Raw genomic sequence first — 27,555 nt, forward strand, 5'->3', positions numbered from 1 at the left:
TACCACGAATCTGGGGTGGTACGGATTTCAGGTGGAGTATCCGTATAGGGCTCGTGGATTATGGAGACCGGCGTGGTTCCGCTGATCTCTCCCTGAATCACTGCAAGCAGCCGGCCCCTGAATGCTGTTTTGTACGATGCCTTCTCTTGCAGTACGCCACCATTGCACTCGTAGCGTCCCCTACTGCCTATCGGGGCAGTCCGAATTGATTTTCGACGAATCACAGGGTGGAGGCGGCGCAAGGGGTGGAGCGTTGCAATAGATGGCGTCGTAGAAAACAGCGTTTTGGAGGCGGCTGTTTGCAGTGATGTAGGGAGAGATGAGCGGAACCATCCCGGTCTCCATAATCTCCGACCCCGTATACGGATACTCCATCTGAAAACCGCACCACCTCAGATTCATGATATGCTGCCTTTAAAGGCATCGCATCACGAAATTGAGGTTGGGATCTCGCCACGAATAGATCGAAGTGGGGCGTTGTTTGCGAATGTGAGTATCATCAAGTTTAATTCCCTTTAGTCTAAGATAAAGGTTTGTAAAGTAGCCTTCTGTGATAACGTCTACAGGATGTAACGTACCACATGACGGAAAGCGGACGACTTCGCCGCCGATCACCTTACACAATCCAGTTTATCCAATTAATGCTTTTGAGTTTGATCCCATGCTTGTTTTGAAAAGGCTTTTTCTTTTTGAAAAGTGTCCTATTCAACCGTTTAAAGGTAGCGTATCACAAAATAGTACGTATAGTATACTGTAGTATATTGACCTAGTACGGAAATCGGTGGGAAGTCGTAGAGTTCGGGTTGTAGATTACGGCATTCAGCGTGGCCTCGCTCAACTCCCCTTAGTCGTCCCATATAACGGCGTGGGAACGGCGTTTCTTCCTCCGAGATACGTTAGAACGCGCATCCTTGTACACGCTCCGATCCTCTGAGCAGCCTATTCATCTGTTTAACTTTAATAAGCTGGTGAGAACGTATAATTGATCTTTGACCGATCGCTCGTAAACGCGGCGCGTCCAACTCCAGGGATAATGCGTTCCAACTTACCTCGTAGGAGAGAAGACGGTCTTTCACGTCATTTTTAACGACGATTAGGGGAAGTTGAGTGTAGACACGTTGGGTTCCGTGATCTACTACCCGGACTCCAGGGGTTCCCTCGGTCATTCGGTACTACGTCAATTTCGTGGCACGCTGTGTATCAAAGTGAAAATAATATAATCGCACCAACAATCCAGACAAGATTTACTGTTCCGCCGATCGCCGAGTAACATCCACTACAACGAAGGGACGTAGCGCGGAGGATCGACGCCGTGGTAACTTACGGTCCAAGAAATATTATCGATCGGAGATCACGAATTTGCAGTCCTCAAGGGAAATTCTCAATCCCTTGTGTTTCTGAGCACTCTATAATTATGTATCATGTTCAGAACGATATGAAACTCGGTGCAGTTGCGTAAGCGGCTGTGGTCGAAGCGGCGGGGAGAAGCGTAGCGGTTAGGATTCGGAGGGGATCCTTGCTAGCACCATTTATCGCTGCAGTTCACAATGGTCCCACCCCGATCCCAATTGCTAGTCTCATCCCGCTTGGAGCGCAACCTCTTACGCAACTGCACCGAGCCAACGCACATGTATTACTCATCATACATTTATTTCAGTACGTTAAAATAAAAATAAATTCTGACATCACTCGTTCTCCGGAATTTTTAATTAGAAAGTGTGGGATTTTGCACTCCTTTACGGGAATACGGGAGAATTAACAAAACTTAAATTGTTTACGCACAATTTACGGCGGAATGTTTTGCCTTCCGCCAGCCTTGACTTTGATGACAGCACAATAGTCGTGAAGGATTGACGACGACGTCGAAAAAGAAAAAAAGACACGGGATCGACTTGTCCGAAGTGATATATCTTTATACCAACACTTTTTGCTTCACTATAAACAAACGTATATAAACATTGACTTTATACAAACAATCTTTATTCATAGCAGAACAAATACGTACAAGTGTACAGCGCGTAAACACATTGCTTTCTAGCGATGAATAACTGGTATAGATCGAATGAATATAAAACGAATGAACGAAAAATGAACGATGCAACAACGGAGGAGGAGGAGGAGAAGAAGGACGAGGAGGGGTACGCACGATGGTTCAGAAACATCATGATCATTTTCACCTAGAAACATGGGAGGTAGGCTAATCGGACTATCGGAAGTGAGGCGGGAATACGGTAGGACACGACTGGTACCCGGACACGGCTGATTTAAAAACATATACGAACGAATATAGAAAATAAGCTACCACATACTCACGCGGTTGATCTCACACGGGGGTGGGCGGGGCCATTTAGCACATTCTAGGAGGGCGAACGTGGAGGTAGTCGATAAAGAAGAAGCAGAGGAGGAGGGACACGCGGTGGTTGACATCAGAAACGGGCGCTGAAGATCTATGAACAACGAGGAGTTCATTCGCCTTCTGTCTGGTTACGACCCACAAGGCTACAGTTCTTAGCATGTGATGATAATAAGTAAGTAGTATTCGATAAAATCATCACCTTTAGCAGCCCAAAAGCAGAAATTATCTGGAGAAATGATCCTTGTAGCCGGATCTATATGAACATTAGAATTCTGTATTTGAACGAAATTTCCTTAAGAAAAGCGTGGCTGGAGTTATTATAGTAGTTCTCGACCATGGAATGTAATCCAAAAAAAAATTGAAAAAAAAACTGGCTGATTAACTGTTACCCAGAATAAGTGGTTCATTACTGTAGCATCGTTTCTAAGAGGAGATGTACTAGAAAAAATCCTTGATGAGTGTTCCACTACGATACCTAGATCTGCCGTTTTATTGAAGTTTCCATTTTCTCTGAAAACGTTCTGAAAAATCTCTCTCTATCTGAAAAACTGAAAACTGAAAACGAAAGAAAAATTTTCTCGGATTTTCCTCTCCCACTCAGATTCAGTAGCGAAATTCGAGTGCAGCGAGAGTGAGTTTAATATCTCCTTACCGCTGAATAATAGCACTACTTAATCTCCCGAGGAGGTTCATCCGAGCACGAAAGTATCATCACATGAATCACCCGAACTCCCTACTGCATCAAAACAGGCCTTAACGAAGAAGCTGAAATTGTTAAGTATAAAACTGCTCCTAGATGGGATGGGATAAATTGTACAAAGTTGATGTAAGAGGCGACACGCTTACTGTTTCTCACCGGAACGTGCGATCCACCAGCGCTCGCTGGCCCGCACCTCCAGCCCTACTTTCTCAACCCCCACTTTGGACGCCGTTCGTATTTTCACAATGTTTTCAACCGGCAGCCAGCCAGCCGGCCACGAGTTGTTTTGCAGTAGACATAGATAGACACGACTGCAAGTGCCACACGTTGGTACGCAGCGGCAGATAGGCAGTCGTGAACGAGTACGCGATGACTGGAGACGCAGACGCGAGTCGGACCGTTTCCGGGACATTCAGGCGCCTAGACACATATACACACTCACACACACGCACACACACACACACACATACACACAACACTACTAGAGGATGAGTAGCCGTACTAGTCGCTAAGCTAACGGCGAACTCATTGCGGAGACGATCGCTACGCTCGATCAACCCGGTGTCCAGGAGAAAAAATTTGATCTACTCAACAAATTCAACAATCAAACAGAATTTTCGCCATCAAAACGCAATGTCTAGGAAGTGTCTAGTTTCATGTATGGGTGGCGTTACAAATGGTACATAGCTGTGGTTTAGATGGGTGATTCCGACCATTTCCTAATGAGATTAGCGTTGTGCTAAGAAAAACAAGCACATTACTATACGGTTACGAATTTGTAGGACGAACTGTGGTTTAAAAAAAAGAAACGGCAGAATCAGACTACGGCCGTTCGAATCGACAGCTCTTTGATTCTTCTGATACCGTGATAATTCTTCGAACCGCACGCTGAACATGTGATCAGCTCGTGAACGATACTGTAGTTTCCCTGAAATGGTAACGATTAATTGATGTACAGCTAGAATCAGATGAATATTTGAGTACTGTTGCTGAACGGACAACGAGCCGATAGCCGTTCCCCATATCGTTCCTTTACAGTACTACAACGCTTGATCGGATTCATGGTAACGACGACGACGAGCTGTTTATACAACAAAGCATGCATAATCATTCGGCGTTATGGAAATAAGATATTGGATATGTATTCTTACGGCGGACGGTTACGCAACGTAAACAAAATATTCATGAATTCTACAGATTACAACTCCTTTAACAGATAGATAGATTTCTCCTCTCCTTACTAAAAAATTACTTTAATAAATAATTCTAAACTACTTTAATAAAATTAAAATTTGAACTACTTCGAGTGATTGATTTGTTGATTTGTTTATCTATTATTGATTTTCACGTGCCGCCTAACATACAGGATGCGGCGCGGGAACCACGTGTTTTTGAAATGGCTATTAGTACAGGAGGAGAGTGAGGCCACGCTACAATCCATTCCCCGTCTCATAGCGACGTTCTCTTCTTCTCATGGAGCTGTGGACATAGAAGAACGCGTTTTCGGGTAGGGTTGTTTAATTGGAAGAGGTGAGTCGGCAACGGCGGTTTAGTGTGAATTCCTCCGGAGATTCAGGATAAACGATAAATGCAAACGATAGAGACTGACGTTAATCACTCTTCTTGGGATACGCCGACGCGTTCACTTCAATTCAGAATCGCTTGCGGTTTGTGAACGCCCAAACAATGACCAAACCAAGGACTAGCCGATGTATCAAGCCAGTACTTTTCTCCTCCCAGACTAGTCTGATACCTCTATCGACCCCGGAGAGATGAAAGCTTTGGTTGGCACGGAGACAGAATCGAACCATTGATCGATCGTGCAGACAAAGCAGCAGAATCTTTTACCTGCTGCGCTACATTTGTGCTCGGAGGTCCAATATTCATCGAAATTACTCTGTCCTCGTGCGTGACACAATCTTAAATTGGGTTTGTATCTCAGAACAGGAGGTTCTATAATTTAGGAAAAAAAATCGTTAATTTTTGCTTTAAACAAAATCTACTGACAAATTGACGTGGGTAAAAACATAGCATTTCAAAATAATCGTGAAAGAAAATGATTAATGATCGAAAAATGAATTATGAACGGAAAATCTCTTGGTCCTTCACTTGAACTTCGCAGTAACGCTTTCAATATACTGTGCGCACTGCGGAGAACATTAAAAAGGCCAGAGAAACGTTACTGCGAAGTTCAAGTGAAGGACCAAGTGATTTTCCGATCATAATCCATTTTTCGATCGTTAATCATTTCCTTTCATGCTTGTTATGAAATGTTGTGTTCTTACCTATGTTAATTTGTCAATAGATTTTGTTTAAAGCAAAAACTAAGGATTTTGTCATTATTTCAAAAATTCCTGGTTCCAGTGCGCTCAACCCTACCTGTGCAAAATCAATACCGCACTAATTATGCTACTATAGGGTGGATGCTATTGAAATCATCCTTAACTCGAATAGCAGTTAATTTAAATGAGAAATGGAGGTTGAATCTTCTCCATTTAGAAGTTTAGAGGCGTAAATGACATTTCAAATTCGGGAAATTATCCTAAACAAAGCTAGAAATTATGATCAATGAACTTTTGAATAAAATTCATTCTTGATTTTCAAAGTAATTAGTTGAACACAAGAAATTATATAGTATGCTTCGGCGAAAAAAAAAAACTAATTGATTACTCGATTAATGGAATGAATAATATTGAATCATATAGGAATTCGAAAATTCGCAAAAAAAAAAAACGCCCATCACAGTAGCCGTTAGAATATTGAATAACTGGGAATTTTTCGCTGATTTGCTGATTTCCACGTATGCATCAAAACGGAATGAGCAAAGTAAAGAATTTGCTAGTTAAAATGCAATAATTCGAAAAAAAAATCTAGAATCCTTATTATTCGAAATCTAAGTTATTTGAAAAGGGAGAAGAAAACAAACAATTTGTTATATGGACTATCTGGAAAAAAATTTGATTCGTTCTGACAAATTTGTTTCATGGAAACTCTTAAGAACCTTTGGGAAGGAAAAACTGACTATTATTTCTCGAAAGGAAAGCAATTTCTAAACTGATGACAAAGATATTCATTTTTCTGGCATGAAGTTCGAGAAAACCGGAGACAAGACAATTCTAATTTGTACTTGTGATTGTATTGCTCAATATTTGATTTCATACAAAATTTTTCTTTCATTTTTCTTTTATTTCATTCATAGAAGCTAAGGCAAGGGCTTTTTTTTAAAGGAAAGGAGGAAAATGCTCCAGAATTCCTTTACATCAATATTTTGCTTCTAGTTCAGCGGACCAACCCCTTCGTATATGAACATTTTCCAGACATCCTAACCCCTCAACCAACTCTAATGTGATGTTTGTCAAAAACTGTTCTCCATTCTGCAGTCATTTACGACCGTTCAATATGTTCCCCGGTTCTTTGTGCATGAATTGGTAAATAAATGCGAAAACGACCTGCGAACCGACGCTCCCCCGTTCCAACAGTAATTCATTCCCCTTCACGAGCAAGAACACATTCTCAAGGACAGATTTGATGTCTGTAGCAGCAACGACTGGCCTGAACCAAATAATGGAAAACTATACCATTATCTCACATTCACAATCTGCATCATGATATTTTCTGGAACGAGCAGTGGACTACGGCATACGGTACATGTCGGAGGACAACATTTCCCAGCGGATACTGAAATATACGTTACGAAAAAGAGAAGAAAGTAGAAAAAATGTAAGGAACTGAAATAGATGTTGACATCGAGAACAGAATTACAAATTTGCCATGTAATACAATCATATAATTATTATTTGTTTGTGAAATGTGCACCACTAGTGAAATTTGGATTATACTATAAAATTGGGACCAATTCTTTGCTTTTTCACAAATCTGTGAAAATTTTAATATTTTACATAGTAATGAAAAAATTAATAACAAATATTGATTAAAAAAAAATTCTACCATCTTTACTGTTACCTTCAGCAACCAACAAGTAACGTGAAAATCAAAAATAGGAGGGAAAGGCACGAAATAGTGGAAAGAAAATTAATAACTATTAAGAAAAATGAAGAAATCTACCATCAACGATCAAGCGATGTGCGAATAGCTTCGCATAGAAACGTGATTGATTGGATTTTTCCAAAGTTTCCTTTTTCTCAATGAAAAATGGATTATCGCTAAATAAATATAATAAATAAGTAGATAAATAAATTATCAAATACATTTTGAATTGAAAATAATTTCAAAAATTTGAAATTTTGGATCCGAAAATTAGAATAACAATTTAATTTGGAAATTTTAACTTAAGGAACTTAAGGAAAACTTAAGGAAAACCACTTAAGGAATCGAGGTAACCAGATTTGTTCAAGATTTAGTCAACTACAAATGTATTACAATGTACTCAATCCTACCGTCGACCCGTAGACCACAAGAATGTTCCACTCATGTATAAATTACCAAAATTACTCGTTTTGGGATGGGGGATGTTCCGTCCAAGATGTTGTTCCGCGTAAACAGCTCGACGATCACCGACTAACTTTTTCCCCTTTATGGATGGATGCGACCAAATCGCAACAGGTCTCGAGGGTCTCGTTTGTTTTTCGCAACAATTCGGGAAATGGCGGCAATCACAGTAAAGGAAAGGCGTTCCGCGCAAAAGAGTTTTTCTTGTATCTAAGTAAAAACCGTCTGTACTATACAGTAAAGTGGGAATGAGTAACATTGGAGGATGCCATTTTCCCACCGCAAATGTTACGCTGACAAACGAATTCACATTTTCTCATCTATTTTCTTCAAATAACTTGAAGTTTAATTTGTGCAGTGATATAATACTTCAATACTTGAAACACTCTAAAATAAGCCAACAACTGCCTTTTAATCTGCGCCCAAAAAAATCGAAAATAATTCTAAAAATCACAATTTTTTGCTGTCTGTTGGTCTTACTTTTTTTTTGACCGATGAAAAAAAAACAGAAAGTACCGGGAATAATCTCTTTTTTTACTGGAAACCGCCACTGCTCCAAGAGTGTCATTTGAGAACTTGCGATACTTTATAAAGATCAGAAAATGCGGTCAGATACAAAATTTAACGCTATAAACTGATTGTTCCAAAATAACCCCAAACATTCGAAAACTCTTGTTGTACGTTTAATTCTTCATTCTAAGAAAAAATATAGTTCAGCGAAATTTCGTCTAAAAATCAGACCTTCGCATTACGCTAGACACTATTGGTAGTTGGTACACAGAAGTTATATTTTTCATATTCATATTTTTCTCCATAACTTCATCTACGAAAATTGAAGCAATGGGGGGTTACGTAAAAAAAAATTTAAATCTTTTAGTAAAATCTTAATGATAACGAAGGATTCTGGACATACTTCAAAGACCAAAGCTTATCTTCTAGGAATAAAAATCCTAATTTGAATAAAAGCAAAGAATAGAAGTATCAGAAGATCAGAACTACAAAAAAAAATTAAGAACGAGAATTGTTGCAAAACATTTGACTTACCAATATCATAGTAGTACAAAGTACCAAGTACAATTGACTTGCCGTTGAACCATCCATCTAAAATCTATAAATAAATTCCGATCACCAATGTATGCGCATAAATCATGAAGAAAAGGAATCTGATGCGAGAAAACATGGCGCTGAGGCAGCGGCAGCTTGTACTTTAGCATAGGGAGCATGTACGAGTCGTCAGAGATGTAATCACACGTAAATGATGAGATCTATTTCTGATACACGTACCTCTGCCGCAGTTATTGCATCGCCAATCCGACCACAAACAACTTGCGCACAATTGTTGCAGGTAGTTTCGTTTTCCGTCGTACATGACCTAAACAATAGTTGCTAACTCTTGGAAATGATCACAAAAGCTCTTTTTCCTGAAGGTCCTCTACCTGACGATGTCCATACTTTTTAAAAAAGAAAAAAAAAACAGAGGTTAGAAAAACAGCAGAGCCGATCCGGTTTTTATTTTCCGATCCTCACAACCTCAAATTTAGAGAAGAGGAGCAAAAGGCTTTAAGTGCGTAAGCTATGACCGTGTGAACCTCATCTGAGCGCTTATGGCACGAAGTCCCAAAGGTGCCAAAACTTTGTGTCAACTTGACAAACCTCCGTGGGTGGTCCAAAATGACATACTGGTGAGAGGAAGAAAACGCCATCAACAAGAGGATATCGATCGTACACCTAAAATACCATTATACTTATCCAGAACTATATGATTATATTCTTCCTTTTTTCTTTTCATCACCTATTTATTATATTTATATATTATTAAATTCATTTTATTGTTTTGCACTCGCCCTGCCCACATCGTTTTCAGCACACCACTGAACGTATAGTAATAAATAGATAGATAAATAAATAAATAAATATGAAACAACGTGCTAAATACGCAAATTCCACAGATTCTTTGATGAAAAATTAACAGTAAACTGTTGATTGTTACAGTAATTACATATTATGTATTTATGCGATTCGGTGCTTCATAATAAAATATTTTTAATCATCAAAATTTCAACTATTTACTATTCACAGACTTTCAAGAGTAATTTTTCTCAAGCTTGAATAAACTGAATGGAAACTTTTTTTCCATGGAAAATGCATTTCCATGAAAAAAAAGTTCTCGATGTGCATCACATGAATAGATGAAAAAAATGTCCTTTAGAGAAAGCGAAAATGTTGACGTCAATCAGCGATTTACGAACGAACGAACTACGACCGGCAGCATAGTGAAATGAAATGTAACAAAGAAAAAGAGGAGATAATGTAGTCATTCCATTGAAATTTAATCTGTTAGAATAAGTATCTTAGATAATTCCAGCCCCTTTTCCCACGTCTAAGTGATAACAGCTATCACATTGTGGAAATCCTTCTAAATCCTTAGTAACATAAACAACCAGGATAGGGAGTCTAATCTATGCAAGTTTCAGACGATGTGGAGCTCTATGGTACCAATCCTACAACTAAACCTCCAATTTTCCAACTGATATTCACTTCACTTCATACATAAATTAATTTCTTTTCTTTTGGAAATTAAATCCTTAATAGGAAAAAAAACTCACCACCATGTCTCGACGACATCCTACACACGGCACGGTACGTTGATTATGTGCTCCAAGCGTCTTCAGAAGGCATAAACGAACATCGTCACCACCTTGGGGACAATCGTCTTCCATCTATAAGTACGTACAGTTACCTTAGGTAGAAGAAGGTTTAATTCACAAATCCACAAATCACAATATTTCTTCTTCCCATTACCAAGTAATCTAAAAATAAATTTCTAACATTCATATTGATTTTGCACGGCAAGAAACCCCGAACAAGGAACAATGAATTCCTCGTAATTTCGCGTACGCTACGCGTTTCCCCACAGAGGCAAATGTACTATGTATGCACTAAAGTTGCACTACAAACATTTACGTAGCACATTCGTAGGCTTCGCTTAAGAAAAAAAAAGAAGAAGAACCCATTGCTAGGAAGGCGAAGATTTTGATCGACACGGCTGTGAACGATGTTTTCGAAAACATCATACGATCAATGAATGAGTGCAGAAATGAACAAACATCACTCAAATCGCTAATAACTATTAAAAAAAGTGTATAGATATTGATGGTTTTTACTTTGAATAAATTCATTTGTTATTAACTTTTAGTTTTTAAGATTTGAGTTGTTACTTCTAAAGTTAGAGGCTTCAAATCTCGATCATTTTCAAACTAACTTAATAATAACTTCATTTACAATCGTTCGAACCGTTCTGTGCAGTGCTTGTCGTTGTGAAATGCCAGTAAATCCTAACAAAATTCGCTTACCACGCTACAACACTCGTTTACGTTAGAGTTAATTCAAAGCTATAGGTAAACACTACTGATCAAAGACGCTGAATCTATTCTGAATCAGTTTGAATCTGAATTCATTCAAATTCAAAGATTCAGGATCACTATGGAAGAGTTCTTCAAAAAAGAACATTTGTAGCCCGTCCAGATTTTTTTGGTTCTCATTCCTGCTACTTAGGTACGTAAAGGAGGTACACGGGAACGTTTCAACGTTGGTTTCTCTTCATTGATAGGGAACCATGAGAAGCGCTAATCGAAGGGATAAAAAACAACAAAAAACCATTCCATTCGACCACTGATGAGATGAGTCACTTTGTCTCATAATGTCTCTCATATCTCATATCATTAATGCTCTCCAAGAGGTTCGATTGGAGCGCGCCAGTCGTGTGCGGCCCCCCATCTTCCCGGCCGTTTTTTCGGAAATAAAAAAAAAAAGAAAAAAAAACCCCCCCCCCCCCCCCCCCCCCCCCCTCTAACAAAAAATAACCCAAAAAAACCCCCCCCCCAAATTTTTTAATTTTTTTTTTTTTTTAATCCACCTTAGCCTCTAATTCATGGATTTGTTCGGAGGTTCTTTTTCGACTTCCAATTCCCAACGGGGTCTTTAAGACCTTGGAACGAGGACTCGGCCGAATTTAGAGGAGAAACTCTTGAACTCGTTGAACTCGTTGAAGTAATATCTTACTCGTTGCGAATGCTTCATCTTATGGATAATTGTTTTTTGGTGATCCCTTTATGACTTAATTAGAATTTTCTTCCTAGTGCACTTGGAAAAGTTAAGCAGCACAACTGATCTGAAATGGAAAAACCACGAACGTAGCATATTATCCCAATGTAGTTTCTTAGTAAAGATAAGGAACGGATAAGGTGCTCATCCACCTCATGCTTCTAATTTTTTAATTTCTCTGCCAGATCTCCTCATGAAATCCTTCGAGGAAAAGCCATGGTGCTCTTCGAGTACATCGCGAGAAGAGAAGCCACAGTGCAATCTTTGGGTGCGATCGGGACGAATGGAAATATTCCTGGTGCCCGCTCGAGCAAATCGATGAACAACGGGAGCACAGATGATACAGGTGTGAAAATGAACTAATCTGCCTGGAATGCACTAATTTTATTTCAGGATCGCTTCATGCTTACGAAGACACAAAAATTGTGTGTGTGGGAATCATATAGTGACTGGCGGGACCCAAACATTGTACATGACCATGTATTCATCATCACAGACAAGTCTGGTAATAATTCATTGACTCAGGTTGGATGAAATATTTTGTTGGTTCAGAGTATTTCGAACAATCGATGGTGTAGTCGACGGCAGCCAATCTCCTACCACTGTGAGACCCTTGGATATATTGATAGAATCTTTTTTGTATGGCCGTGAGTCCATGGGCTAGAGGTATTCCAGGAAAAACTTTGCAGCGAACAGTGTGTGTCTGCAACGCTTCTGATTGTACGCAGCGCAATGTTTACACATTTGATCGCGTAGGCTAAAAAGTTCGGGAAGAAGTGTAGAGTTCGGGTTGCAGATTATGGAAATGAGTGTAGTCCCATTCAATTCAATCTACTCAAAAAAAAATCGTCGCCCCCCAAAAAAAAAGGTGATGGGACCGTTCTAGTTCCTCCTAAGTACATTAGAATGACTCCCCTGCTACACGTTCCAGTCCCCTTAGCGACTTATTTATTGATTTCACTTGAATAGTCTGGTGAGGAGACCTTATCGATTGTCGACCGCTCGCTCGCGAACGCGGTGCGTGCACATGGATGGCACGTTGTAACTGATTTCGAAGGAATTAACGCCTCTTTTAACGATTAGGAGAGGATATGCTGAGTCACGCTCGTTTTCGCAATGTACAACCCGGACTATACATTTTCATTTTCAGTTCCCTTACCACGTGAATTTCATGATACGCTGCCTTTAACAAGGTGTCAAATGGTTAACATAGCTTCTCCCTCATGAAGCATGAACGATTTCTTTTCCCAAATGTTATTCTTCCATATCTAATACGAAGAAAGTTATTTTATCACGCTCCTTGGATACCTCGCCAACTATTATTGTCACCAGATGTGTTCAGTCGGTTGAATCCGATCTGCACCCCCCGATTTTAGCAACACAAAGGAAAGAGATAGCGGGTGTCAAACAGAGGAAGAACATGTGCTGCGGTGAACGGGAACACGCTCATTGAGAGTTTAGCGTTTTAGGGACACCGTCCAGTCCCACGAATTATTTCAATATTTTATCAGAAATAGAGAGCTCCAACTCCAAATGACAGCTATCAACCTTAGATAAACATTTGAACAATTCATCTAATTCTACGTTCATAATAACTATTACACATTTATTAAAACCATATTCTAGAGCTATATTTGTAACCAGATGAAATATTTGAAATTAGAAATCATTTGCTTTCAAATGATTTCTAATTTCAAATAAAAATAAAAATTCAATTTTATTTGAGATTTCATTTCGTCGTATTCCAACGATTCCGACGGTCTCCAGCGGATTAATCCGTCAGAGACGTCAGGATTTTGGGACACAAGTAGTTAGTAGCGGTGTTGTAGGTAAGTCTTTAAGAGAACAAACTGTGGTTTCCTATGATATCTTTCAATAAATAAGCTATTTTACGGACATGGTATAAATGCAACCAACTTCTAAAGTAGGGTGAGACATGTATCTTTAAGAACCACATAACCTTAGCACAAGAGTTACGCACATGGAACTGCGTCATTTATATCAAATGAAACAAATTCTTTCCAGTACTTTCTTCATGTCCACTGCCAAAAATGGATAATGTTTACTGATAATTATGTAAATAAATCTATAATGTTAACTAATAATGTGTTTTCGACTTTTCTTTTTTGAAATTTATTGTAAAAATCGGCTGCAATAGCTTAAAGGCATCACTCCACGAATCTGAGATGGTACGGATTTCAAGTGGAGTATTCTTATAAGGGATAGTCGATTATGGAGAGGGGGGTAAGTCCGTCCATTTCTTCCTATTTGCCGTAAAAAACGGCCCGGGAGATACGGCTTCAGGCGTTCTGGCGCACTATTTTCTACAGGGAGTTCGACTGGAGCGCGCCAGCCTTGTGCGGCGCCGCATCTTCCGGACCGTTTTTTACTGCAATTTGGAAGAAATAGACGGAATCACCCTCCTATCCATAATCTACTATCTCTTATAGGAATATTCCACCGGAAATCTGCACCACCTCAGATTCGTGCGGTGATGCCTTTAAGTGTCCACAGGTAGATCGGCCAGTTAAGAATAAACTAAACCTCCGTTTTTTTCCACCGCTTTTCTACAAAAGACGTAATTGCGCCGCGGTATTACGAATTTCGTATGGTAAAATGACGTCGTTTATATTTATTCTCAGTCAATTGTACTTACACTTAATTATCCTACTTCTCAATAACTTTCTAGCATCTCATAGCGGATCTTCTGATTCTGGATCTGTAAAATGAAGGCAGTTTTGATCGAAAAGAATTTTGTATTGACATACGTAGAGAAGTCATTATTTTTCAGTGTTTCTAATGACAGAATTCCATATAACTGTACGAAAATTGAACATTCATTAAAAATTTACGCCTGTTCGTGTTCGAAAAACAACCCCATCCCCTCTCTCTCTCTCTCTCTCTTCGTACAACTTAATTAATTTTCTTGTTTTTGATTTTAGAACGCTTAAGATGAATAGTGTCAATTAAGAAAAGTACATTTGCGTTGACATTCACGCATTTTCTGATTTCCAGGTATTAGAATAATAATTAGGTAACAGTGCAGAATCCGTTTTTTTTTCTCTCAATATCACATTTAGAATAATCCGTCTAACAACGTTTTTACTTCTTGCAGATTGTTAGGAAGGAATATTAGCATTGACGCAAGTATATGTTTCTTTTTCTCTTATCGTTAGTACAATCAAGAGGAGGTTACAGATTTTGTAAAATTTTGAAAAATTTATAGATTTTGTAAAAATGGCCAAAACATCTATTTGGGGGAGCTGGTGATGCCATTAAAACGTTTCAAAGGTTGTAAAAATCAAGTGATTAGCTATGATAAAAGTAATGACGAAATAGAAATTGAAATATAAAATGGAAACTGTGCAAAAATTGTAGGAAACTTCAAAAACTTGTGGATTTCAGGGACATTTCCCAATGCAAAACCAGCAACGAACACTCCTGTCCTTGTGTTTTAATTAAACGCACTGGAAAAAAACTTCCTACGTTAGATTCTTTCTATTGACAGACGGCGTTCCCGACATAATCTGCGCGTTGAAAGAAATTTTAATTAAGTAGTGAAGAGGTCACCAGAAAACAATCATCCTGAAAACCGAGGGTATTCCGCAAAAGGGTTAAGGTACAACTTATACGGATTTCTCCTCGAAATTCTGCCGAAATCTCATTCCCGGGTCTTAAATACTCCGTTGGGAAGTGGAAATCAGTGAAAAAGGAAGTGGATCATAAAATAGAAATCGATTTTGATCATAAATATTCAAAAGGCCATAGTTTACACAGCAAAACAATTTTTATAGCCATAAGGTGTAGAGCAAGAGTGACGGGAAGGACCGTGAAGCGTATTTCATCATTTGGATGTAAAGAGTAGCTTCGGTGAGGAAAACACTAACTTCAGATGCATTTGATATACAGGAGAGTCATAACGACATGAAGCACGATGCAGTTACGTGAGCGGATGCGTTGGAAGTTTCTTAGGTGGAGCTTAGCGGTTGGAGTCGTGGTGGGACTGTTGTCAGCATCATTCTTCGCTTCAGGTCGCGATGGTCCCGCCACGACCCCAACCGCTACGCTCCACCGCGTCGCTTCGAGTGCAGCCGCCTACGCGATTGTGTTTCATCTCGTTTCATCCACTCACTTCCCGACGCTCTAACTTACTTTTTTCTCTAAGTAACTTTAGTTTACATCTCATAGATCCTCTAAGACTAATGCTTAGGCCATGGGGCCTCGACTGATTTGATTATTTACTTCGAGAAATAAGGACGCCACTGAGTGCTCCCCCCTCCCATCCTCTAACTACATTTTACCCTCTGATTTTGGGGTTTGTAGAGATGTTCATGTCTTCGACCCCATCCTTGAAACGTACGTATATTCCGTATCCCTCTTCCTCAAAGAAAGAACCCAACGCTGAGAAGTTATTTGAATGCTCATTTCAGGATAGAAAAAAAGGTGCGAGAAAAAAGATTATAATGTTCAATAAGGAAAGAAAAAACGCAAAATGGTGCTAGAGTACTTTCCTACTCGTAACAAAAGAAGACTAATGAGATATGTATATGAAGAATGACGAAAAAAAGCTAGCCTTTCCGAAGAGGAAAAGAAATAGACTGATCAACTCAATCAGCTGGAGCCATGTTAACAGTGATGGTAAAGGCAGAAGCGCAGGAGTTCCGCTCAGAGTTAGGATACGGTACTTCGCCAAAATCGAAGAAACGCTTATGTCGTTGAAAAAGCACGACTTAAACGTAACCGAAAGTTTTAAAACAATCTTTTAGGGAGCCACTGTTCATTTCCTTCAACTTTACATCTCCTAAACAATGGATGTGTACTCCTCTAACAAGCACATCGGTAACAGCAGTTTTTTTTATTGATTTTCTTGGCCACAGCTCAAGCAAATCAATAAAAAAGGCTATGTATTCAATATGCAGGGACAGTCGAACATGGACAATACTTCGGTTTTGTTCTTGCTTTGGTGTTATCACCTTAACAGAGCAGAAGTGCAAGATTTATCATTTTGAATTCGATTCTGGATGTTCTATCCGTGTCGATTTTGAGAAAATTCTACACTTATTTACGGTAACACTGCACAAGAAGTGCCTAGTTCAATATTTTAAAAGCAGCCTATCACGATGGTGGTTGGCAAACTACAGGGAAAACACAGAGTTCCGGGTACAGATTACGAGTACGAGCATGGTCCCACTAAATTCCGGCTAATTTTCCTGAAGTTAATCCTCTTCGTAGGAACAGCGTTCGTTCTTATGAAGAGCGTTAAGATGCGTCACCCTTGTACACGTTCCGGTCACCTCAGCAGCCTATTCATTTGTCATACTTGGATAATAAAAAAGGATAAAGTGTCTGACGTTAAAGGCATCACCCCACGAATCTGAGGTGGTGCAGATTTCAGGTGGAGTATTCGTATACGGGATGGGAGACTACGGAGAGGGGGGTGATTCCGTCCATTTCTTCCTAATTGCCGTAAAAAACGGCCCGGAAGAAACGGCTTCATTCGTCTTGGCGCACCATTTTGTACAAAAGGTTCGATTGGAGCGCGCCAGTCTTGTGCGGCGCCGCATCTTCCGGGCCGTTTTTTACGGCAATTAGCAAGAAATGGACGGAATCACCTCCCTCTCCGTAGTCTCCCATGCCGTATACGAATACTCCACCTGAAATCTGCACCACCTCAGATTCGTGGGATGATGCCTTTAATCAATCCGCTTGGGATGCGCCACCACGTTCACTTCAATTCGGAATCGTTTGAGGTTTACGAACGTGTAACTTGAATATACCACCTGCGGGGGATAGCCGTATCAAGTCAGTGTTTTTGTCCTCACAGACAAGTCGGATACGAATTTACCGACGCCGAAGGAATGAAAGGCTTGGTGAGCACTAGGGCGGATTCGAGCTTCCGATCAATCGTGCAGGCAGCGGAAGCTCTAACCGACTGCGCTACACCCGCCCATTTACTTCGATAAGCAGGTGAAAAGACTTTATTTATTCTCAATCACTCGCTCGTGGACGCGGCGAGTGCACAAGGGTGGAGCTTTTTCACATACTTCGTAGGAACAAACGCAATTTACCATCTAGTTTTTCAGGACGTTCAAGAGAAATAAGCGGGACCACGGTCATACTCGTAATCTACACCCCAAACTCTGTGTCTTCCCACAGATTCCCAATTACGACAGTTTCGCAATACGCTGCTTTCAATTCTTTAGAGCAACAGTGGATTCGCATCACGCTTGAGGAAGTTCAGGAACGGAAGTCCTGACAGAATTCATTCTACGAATTCCTGTTGACTAAGGCAAATATTCTCAACACATATCGCGAGTAAAAGGTAAAAATTGAGGTTACGATCCTTGAACAACGTAATTAAACGCAAAAAGGCTGCATAGTTGTTGAGCGAGTTTCAGCGCGACACAGTAACCTCATTACGGGGAGATCCCTCGTTCGAGGATGTATGCAAAACAATCGAATGCGTTCCGGCCGAAACGAAAAACAACATGCAAAACAACGCTGCAGCGAGCGACATGACTGGCGGCGATGGGTCCTTGTAGGTGAGTATATATATGTGAGGTGCAGGCGAGATAGCACTGAGTCAGTCACAACGGTTTGTTTTGACGAACTCTCGCTCGATCAATACGAGGCAAGAATACACTACGATACTCATACCTTGATATGGATTCCGTTGAATTTCGACAATGGAATAATGGAGAGTAGGTTGTCGAAATTCTCTCTCCGTGCGAACACCGATCCATTCACTCGTACCTAAAACTGTGAAAATTGAGAATAATTTCTCATTGAAGAAATCCCTGATGAGCAAGGACTAGGCGAACTTATTGCTCTGTGAGAAAACTGTGGAATTCGATCGAGAAAACAATTCCACTCTGACAGCTGTCCTGATTGAAAATGTGGCCTGTTCAGAGATGACGATGTGATGTGAGCATGATGTTATTTATTAACTGCACATGAGCAAAAAACTGTCAACACCTAGGATGTTTCCAATATGTTGTTAAGTTGAAGAATTTCACGGAAAAACTGGACACTGTTCCAGAAGGTCTAAATAACTCAAATTAGCGAAAAAAAGAAAAGAAAAAACGAACAAAAACAAATAAATGAACACATCAAACCATGATAATTATAATTACAAGTTTTTTAAAATGTTTTTTTTTTGCTTCTCACAGAATTTTTCGATGATAAATGAGCGAAATCGTAGAATTGCCTTTCTTAAAAAGGAGAATTTACCAAGGTTACATGTGAACAGATAAAAATTGAGCTGAAAAGGCATGTCTATAGAAAGTTTTAAGAAATAATTCCGCATATATGTAAGTGCAGGACTTTCATCGTCTCTATGCGTAACTACTGCGTATGCAAATATGATAATCTTAGGTAACAATATAGTATTCAAATGGTGTTATTAGTGCAATCTGGATATAACCAATTGATGAAAGGGATACAAGTGAAGCGACGCTTTGCCCGGTGAATTTTGAACCTTCAAAGTGCACGCTTAACAACTTCTACAGATCATAGCTTGACGAAGAAATGTAAGTGTTTTCATGAATCTAGCAATTTTATGCTTTCACTTCTACGACTCCTAAACATCTGAATTTTTTCAATAAGACAGATTTCGTTGTGCAGAATAACAGTGAAAGGAAACAGAATAGAATGTCGTCACCAAAACGAAAACAGAATTTCAAGAGAAGAGTTTAAATGGGAGCTCGACTAAGTCTATCCGTTGCTTAAAACAAAATTATGATAATAAAGTTTCCTGTTTTCCTAAATAAGCTAATTTTAAACTGTACTATTGTAATGAATTAAGTATTCATCATCAGTACTGATCACTACTATATCATTATAAATTAAAGAAAGAAAAACAAAATAAAATAAATAATAAAATAATTATTAAAAAAGCACCTAACGTTTCTGGTACTTTAAATTTTTCAGGGTGAGTTAGTATGGAAAAAATCTTAGCAGGACATGGTAAAAAAAAAAAGAATATCGATTTTCAAAAACATTGGATACACAGAAAATTCCCTAAGATTCTGCGGATGAGCAATGAAAATTTGATGAGACTGAAATCGCTTCCAAGATGATGTTAAAGTGACTAATAGAGATCAGTGCTTAGACATTGGGATATCCTGAGAAGCATTAAATACTCAAGGATTATTAGTGCATCAGAGAGAATATCATTCATTCGCGGTAACTCACAAAATTACGCTTAAAATAGCGGTTGAGATCGTTCTTCAGGGGTAACCTTTCCGGTGGAAACAAATTCTTTCCACACCATCCAGAAAAGATTCTTTTCCGCTGCTCACCTGTTCATCCTCGAAAAACCAATGCTTATCGACATTACTACGAAGCAGATCCGGTTGTATACAACATCTCAACTCGCCGCCACCTGTGTCCTTACGTCCCCATCGCTTCCCGTCACTACGTGATGAACCGGAGCGTCGGCGAAACTCATCCGAATCTGAACGGTTGAGATTAGTTTTGCTTTCCATTACATGTGCACAGCAACAAATCTTTCACATCACATCCTACTTTGAGTGTGGACTGAAGAAAGGACTTGAAGATTATTAGGATATCCCGAAATCAAACAACCGTGAGAGAGCATCTCCTTTCCACAACTCTCAGGAAATTTATAGCGAGACTTCCTAGTTTTTGTTCTTGCGCAAAGAGTGCGACTCGTCCAATACGATGCGTTGAACACGTCTTTTCCTACAGCGAAAAGGCAGCACAACCGCACCGCAGTGAACGCATCGCACAAGCGTTTGCGACTATAAATTTGGAATCATCTCGGCACTGAAGCACATATACTTCTAACCTGTTGCTGAAAAAAAAAACCCTCAGCAGCCAATGAAAACGAAGAACATGAGTGTTCTGATTTAATTACTAGTATTTAATTAATTTAATTTTTCAATTTAGACGATCGATACCAATTTTGGCTACAGCTCAAGGAAATCGTTTTAAAAACTACGTTTCAACATGCCGAGATTCAAAGACAGTCGAACATGGGCAATACTAGTATTTACTTTATTATTCACTTTATTTGGGTTCTTTCGACTTCATTCTTCTTTTTTTCTCCCTTCTCTTCTTTCGGACAGCTTTTCCGTTGCATCACTCCACAATTCCCTTTTTAATTTCGAAAATTTTTTAAAAATAAATTATGCAAACACCATTTTAGATATGCAATGTATTCTCGATTCGTGTCGGTAGCGTCGCAGGAAACTCACATTTACTTGGATTGCAGTCATACTGTCAGTTATTTCTGCAAAACACAAAAAAAAATGTTCGCAACGTAAATCCTCAGAAAAAACGATGGGCTTAGTGATAAATAACAATAGATAAGTGGATTTATTTTGCTGTTTTTGCAACACTGCTGCAAAAAAAAAGCGGAATTCCATTACACGAATTTTTTTCTGTTATTTCAGTTCCTTTGATAACTTTCCAACAACCTCAAAGGCATAGTACGCTACGTTTTGATCTTTAAAAAAAAAGTCAGTTCCCTCACTGTCTTCGTTTTTTTATTCTAAAACATATGCTGGAAGGCGTATGGTTAATAAACATACTAATATTTAGATGTATTTCCACGTTACCTACATCCTAATGCATTTTGAATTCAAAAAAATAATAAAATAAAAATAAACAATAATAGGAATAGTAGTCGAAAATATTTTAAAAAATTGTTCTGAGATAATGGAACGAAGAAAAAAAAGCGTCCCGTTTATCAATCTGTACATATTGTCAGCGATTTTTACGTGAGTAACAGAATTATTTACCTCTCCCCCATTTTCTTTTGCGTTCCAGCGAATCACTGAGGAGTTACTGCAGTGCTGTTCCGCTACTTCAACTCGCTTTACTCTTTTTTCCTCCACCCCGACCCCTCAGTTTGCCGCGAATGAGAACCGAGTGGGGGAGTGCGCGCTGCATGGAACGTGAGCTTGTAGGCGGTGCGATGTGGTGCTGGAGTGAAAAACAAACCGATTTCTGCAGTATTCCCTCTTCCTCGTTTCATTCCTCCCGTCCCTCCTATGCCGTCCTGTCCGTCCCCGTATGCATTGAAATAACAACATACGATACTCCGGGCAACGGAAAACATGTTGATGACGATGAATAATGTGGCCGATCGTCAACGATTATGTGCTGCTGCTTTAGTGAACGTGTAAAACATAATGAAATTAACGGAAATAATGAAGTTTCTCATCAAGTAATGTCCAAAAAAAAAAAAACGAAAACATTGAGTTACAAAACTGCTTCATGTTTCGGGTCTCACAACAAAAAAGCAACGGTTCCTCTCATATCGAATTTAACAAATTCTACGGCGAAGGCTAAACTAGGTTCGTAGTTTTTTATGGGAATATCTTCATAGTTTTCTTTTTTGGAATACGACGTAAGATAGCGCTAAAAAGGACAAATATAAAACCATTGGAGTTATTTTGGAATGGCTAATCGCTGTGTTTCATTATTTATTTATTTATTTTTATTTATTCACATACACCAGTGGTACATAAAAAAGAAAAAGAAAATATACTTTGTCTGAGTCAGAACATCTAAAAAATAATATTTCTTAATATTAAGTTTAACTTCGACTAACCTAATGAGCTAAAAGCTTTTCTTTACTTCGAAACGGTGGATTTTTTATTGTGCAACAACTAAATCCAACAACTCAAGCTACAACTACTTCCACTACTGCAACTGTAGCAGCGAAACAACAGAAAACGATCGATGAACAAAAGAAGTACACATTCCGAAACATAACGCATTTGTCTGTGGAAATGCGTGCATAATGGATTGGCTGTAGAATTAATAATTTATCTTATTTCCACATGATTCCAAACTAATAATGTGTTTTCATCAATGGTTTAAAGTAAATTGCGGTTAAGCCGAAATTTTAGGACATTTGGTGCATTTGCACCATCGAGCTGATGTGTACGGTTACGCTAACCAAGAAACGTTTCGATATTGATCGAAAGTGACAACATCACTGGATTGGATGGGCTGACTTAATTTATGCATTGACACCGCTATACTTGTTTGAATACAGTAAAAATCAAATTTAGATATGCAAAAAAATCTGAACTATGGAGTAGTCGAATGTCTATGGTGCCGATTATTCTATCACCACTGGTGATATTCTTTTTTTTTTCTTCTTTTCAAATATTGATCAGTTCCCTGCTTAAGATAGCAAACCAGTCTATTCAACTATAACTAACTGTGCAAATGAAAAAAGCTTCAACCGTGGGTTTGACCCGGAGGATCCTCATTAAACTAAGGATCTAATCAATAGGAGGATGTCGAAAAAAGAACCTTGGAACTACTAAAACTTTCGTAGAAGTTTGGCGAGATTCAAATACTTTGCTGACTATTCAAACAGTGCAATCAACCAACAAAACAGAGTAGTCCTCTCTTATTCTGGAAAATTCCAAGGGACAAAAAAGAAGAAATCCTTTGTGTTAGTGCGGATCATTGATTGACATGAGTCACCGACGTTAATGTCTTCTTCAAAATTTCATCGTCTCAAAATCCTCAGAAATGATTTCGCGCCACTCTGAATTCACGTTCATTAAACGTGCTGACACCTCGTGCATCATTTCCGTTACCCACCAGTTCGCCTTCACATCCCTCCAGTGCCTTTGTTGTTTTCGCTGCAACTCTACTCTCTATACTTTTGACATTGAAAAAGAAGCACTTCACTACGGTACAAATACTTTCCCAAGGCTGCATAGTACAATCGTTCGATAGTCGATTTAATTTCATGTCACGTGTTGTGGTTACCTCGTTCATCCTAACAACGTCAACAACAAAATTCGCGGAACTGTAGTTTTTCTGGCGACATGCATCCATTCTGTTCCCCAAAACCACAAATCTTCAATGTTTACTGCTTTCGCTGGTCTTTTTTTAAGCTGAATAACACCAGTAGAAAATCTCCAAGGAATCGACACAGCGTGAGACATCAAATCCCTGCTCATGAGCGTATTTATCAATGAAAAACTTGTAGCAGCAGAAAAGTCAGAGATCCGTAGCGTGTTTTCCAGTTGCTATGAACGAACGGCGATAGAATGATGGGGCAAAGCCGAAAACAAGCCCATAAGAATGGCGGCCAAGCGACACACATCGCCGCTGCTCCTCAACAATTTCTGCCTGGGACCTCCATTCGCAAGAAATCAAGCACCAGAGGCTGATTTTCGAAACGTCTGTTGAAAGAATTGCTGTGGATGGAAATGATATCGAAGAAATCTGTACAGGAAATAGTTTACAATCGAAGAAAAAAGATCTAAGACAGTCTTTTTTTAATGAATTTTCAATTGTAATCTTTTTTTTTTAATTTCCTAGCCGGACTCGGACACCGCAAAAATGTCTATATTTCATTTTAAATCCATTGCATTCACAAAATATCACTAATAGTTTGCTACAACAATCATTTCCATTTCTAATTTGTTGCTTCTGAGAGGACGCAACTTTTCTGGACACGCCTTCCTAACTCACAACCGTATCACCGGTGGCTCTGGCTAGTATGAACCATTAGTTCGCCGATAGTACAATAACACACGTGTAGCATGACATTTTACGAAACATTTCATCTCAAAATATTAATGTTTCTCACTACCGAACACATAGAAACGTGCGATGGTCGTACCAGCATGCATTCCACCAATCGCTACGATCGATACGAAAAAGGGTGACACTAACGGGTGCATGACCGCTTTTCAATTTTTCACTGAAACAACAGAACGAAAACATCTTTAATCTTCTTACCCCGTTTAATTTCGATCCAATCTTCATAAGTGTGTGAGTTTCAACTCACTACGACAAAGTTTTCCATTCCAGATATTCCAGGTATGACTAAGTTCACGTTAAAACGTTTTCCAATCCCGAATCAACCACGGGTAAGACTTATCATGGGATGCTGATCCTGCCGCACTTCACAGCAAGAACAATAGGTGAAACGGTTATTTCGTGCCGAACAACGATCGCAAAAGAAGAAAGTTCGAGACGGTAAGAAACTCCAACAACTGAGAAACGAAGAAGAAGAAAAACGCTCACTTCGACTAAAGACAATTCGCATCGCTCCGGCATTCAGATGGATCTGTAACAAAGGGCAGTTCGATAACGAAAGCAAAAGCAAACTACTGTGTAGTACTGTTACAGTGTAGTTCATGTAATTACAAGAAAAAAAAAAAGAGTGAAACGGTACTGCATTGAGACCGAACGCCGCATAACTCGACGAACAAGCTGTGTGGAAAGATTCGGGGAAAAAAAAGCAAGCAGTCATTGATGTGGGAGCGGTGAGATCAATAGAGCCGGGTGCACATGGGAAGCTGTTCGGCTTACAGTTTTTGCCCACACTAGGGTCCGGAATCGATTCGGTCTGCAAGTGTGTCTGCAACCGCAATATGTGCTGGTGCATGTGAGACTATTGTCTGGAGATCGAAAGTTCAAAACAAGTATGGTAGCTGTGCGGTGACCAACCACTTCTCGCACATCCCAATCATACAATAACAAGAAAAATATCATCATGAAAATGGAGAAAGATAGGAGATAGACGGATAAGTAACCAATGTCAGCAATAGGTACACGAAAAAAAACTGTCCTGTAGAAGTGTAAACTGTAGATATTGTCATGTCCTCGTCAACAGCTACAACTAATTGCACAAATGACAAAAGCTCAAACTGTGGGTTTGGTCCGGAGGATCTCCATCAAACTAAGGAATGAATCCACAGTACATGAATTTTCCAGGAAAAAGTGCTTAATAAAATCGGCTATCCAGAAGTTTTCATTTCTATTCAGATAATATGTAGGCAAAAAACAAGAAACGTCAAACCTAAGAAACCATAGCGAACATTTGGTTTGAAGCCATTCATGGTTGGAAACCCTTAGGTACCCAAAAAAAATCATATTATATTTTAATGCTACTAATCTGGAACCCCTTATTTATATGGTCAGCGCCAAATTTGTCCCATCGTTTTTTTCTTCGTGTAACGGCGATGCGCCTCTACACGACACATTCGGCGGCGCCGACTATAGGCGCAAAAGCTGAAGCAGCTGAATAAGCGGCATATCACATCCACAGGAGATTTGTCAGGAATCTAATCCGAAACAATCGCATTCGTTTTGATCCTTCCGTTTGTTTTTTTTTAACTTTAACAATAACTTTAACAGTAACTTTCTATAAACGAGCTTGTCAACATAAATTGCAAACAGCTGGCAGTGCTGTGAAGTTCCTAGAAGTTTTTGGAGAGGAAATAATTGAAAAAAAAAACGAGGTCCGGTCCTGTAATTGGAAATTTTGTTCCATCGGGTGTGCTACCAATCAAATCTACGGTAAAAGTCAGAGAAAGTAAATGTTTGTTTGAAATAAACGCTAATTTTATGTTCTGCTAATCAACAATCCACATGAACAGTTGCAAGGGAAAAATGTAGTTAGGGGGAGGGGGGAACACTCAGTGGCGCCCTTATCTCCCGACGCTCTAACTTACTTTTTCTCTTAGTAACTTTAGTTTACAAGTCATAGAACATCAAAGACTAATGCTTAGGTCTTAGGGCTCCGACTGATTTGATTATTTACTTCGAGAAGCAAGGGCGAAAAAGCAGTGTAAGATGACAGCAAGTTCTACATAGGAATGACTGATATGAAATCAGGAAATTGAGACAGGAAACTATCTGAAAGATTTGTAAATCAAAAGATGAGTTTAAAAAAAGTGCCACCCATTGCCCCCCCTCCCCTCCCAAGTACATTTTACCCCAGTTCGAAGTAGTAAACATGTGGACACCCACAATGTCGCGTCCATCGTGAAAATCTTCTTCTTTCAAGCGTTTTCTATACCCGCAACGTATAGTGCCTGCCAAGAGTTCCTCTAGATAAAACGAAACGAAACAAGCATCATCAATACAAGTTTAGGTTAGAATTGTTGCGAATAACCAACAAGTCAAAATCAATCGAAAGTTCTTTCGAACAAAACAAACAGTTGTTGAAGTAAACAAATAGTGTAAGTAAACTAATCACTTTTTTTGACAAAAACACTATGCCTGAACGAATCCCTTCTGTGCTTCTTCATAGAGACGTAAGTGAACAATTCTTCACTTACAATAATACTAAATACGGTAACGCACAAAAACTATGCCTAAGATACTACAGAACACCTGGAACTCCATTTTTCCGAACATTTTAAAACCGACTAAGAATCATATTTATCACAGGCCACAAAGAAAAAAACAAGCCCATCCGAAGTGTCTTCAAGGTGTGTTTCGACATTCGCTCATGTTTTTCAGTCACGTGCGCAGCAATCAATCGACCAAATGACAGTAACCTGCTGTCATTAAGAATCGAGAATAATTAGGACTAGAAGCTGTGGAAATTCAGCCGTTATTAGCGTCAAAATGTTAATTGAACCGTAGATAACCTAAAAAACATTAGTGCATCCATTGATTCAGCGTTAAAAAGTAACTTCCTGATTAAATAATACGTATGATAAGAGTGCAATATAAAAGCATTAGCAGTTGAAATTTCAAGGAAAAAGTTATCAAAACAGTTCTTCCGACAAATTGTTACATTTTCGAACAAATCAGTGGTTATTGACTATTATTTAAATCATCGAAAATCTTTTAAATCAACAATAAAACAGAATGAAATTAAATGAAGGATCAATTAAAGGTGAGCGACAAGAAGCGACACCGACACGAACTCAAAACAGGGGTCAAGGCAACTTTGTTTTGAAAAAAAAATGAAATCGAATCATGCAATGTCGAGAGAACGCGATAACAATAATTTCGATTATTTACGATTTTTTCTCACGATTGTGATTCACGGATTCGTGAATTCGTTCCAAAGAAAACACACCCACAACCTGATCTGGAGCTTCAGCTCTCTGCTGCTACCGAAGGAAAAGGAATAGAAATCCACTCGGCTCCACTTACCACAAGACTTTTTTCTGTCACGAAATACAGAGCCGCAGTCTATCAT

The 27,555-nt window shown here is 39.2% G+C and overlaps 1 protein-coding gene across 5 annotated transcripts; it reads right to left on the reverse strand.

The window, feature by feature from the left end:
* Positions 1-1,979: 1,979 nt before the first annotated feature.
* RB195_007267 (uncharacterized protein) lies at positions 1,980-27,555 on the reverse strand (the record flags this gene model as incomplete). Of its 5 annotated transcripts, XM_064180816.1 has the most annotated exons (14): positions 1,980-2,177; positions 2,314-2,447; positions 2,556-2,648; positions 2,746-2,779; positions 3,883-3,984; positions 6,635-6,654; positions 6,705-6,734; positions 8,550-8,606; positions 8,790-8,877; positions 9,159-9,233; positions 10,112-10,225; positions 18,267-18,362; positions 19,910-20,064; positions 27,510-27,555. In XM_064180816.1, 14 exons carry the CDS (start codon positions 27,553-27,555, stop codon positions 1,980-1,982), a joined length of 1,242 nt encoding a protein of 413 aa, XP_064037654.1. The 5 variants fall into 5 exon arrangements, with proteins under 5 accessions (XP_064037654.1, XP_064037655.1, XP_064037656.1 ...); XM_064180815.1 differs by having other exon boundaries at positions 6,646-6,734; XM_064180814.1 differs by lacking the exon at positions 27,510-27,555 and adding an exon at positions 24,639-24,660 and having other exon boundaries at positions 6,646-6,734.

The sequence above is a fragment of the Necator americanus genome, chromosome I (assembly GCF_031761385.1).
Source record: "Necator americanus strain Aroian chromosome I, whole genome shotgun sequence".
NCBI classification, from domain to species: domain Eukaryota; kingdom Metazoa; phylum Nematoda; class Chromadorea; order Rhabditida; family Ancylostomatidae; genus Necator; species Necator americanus.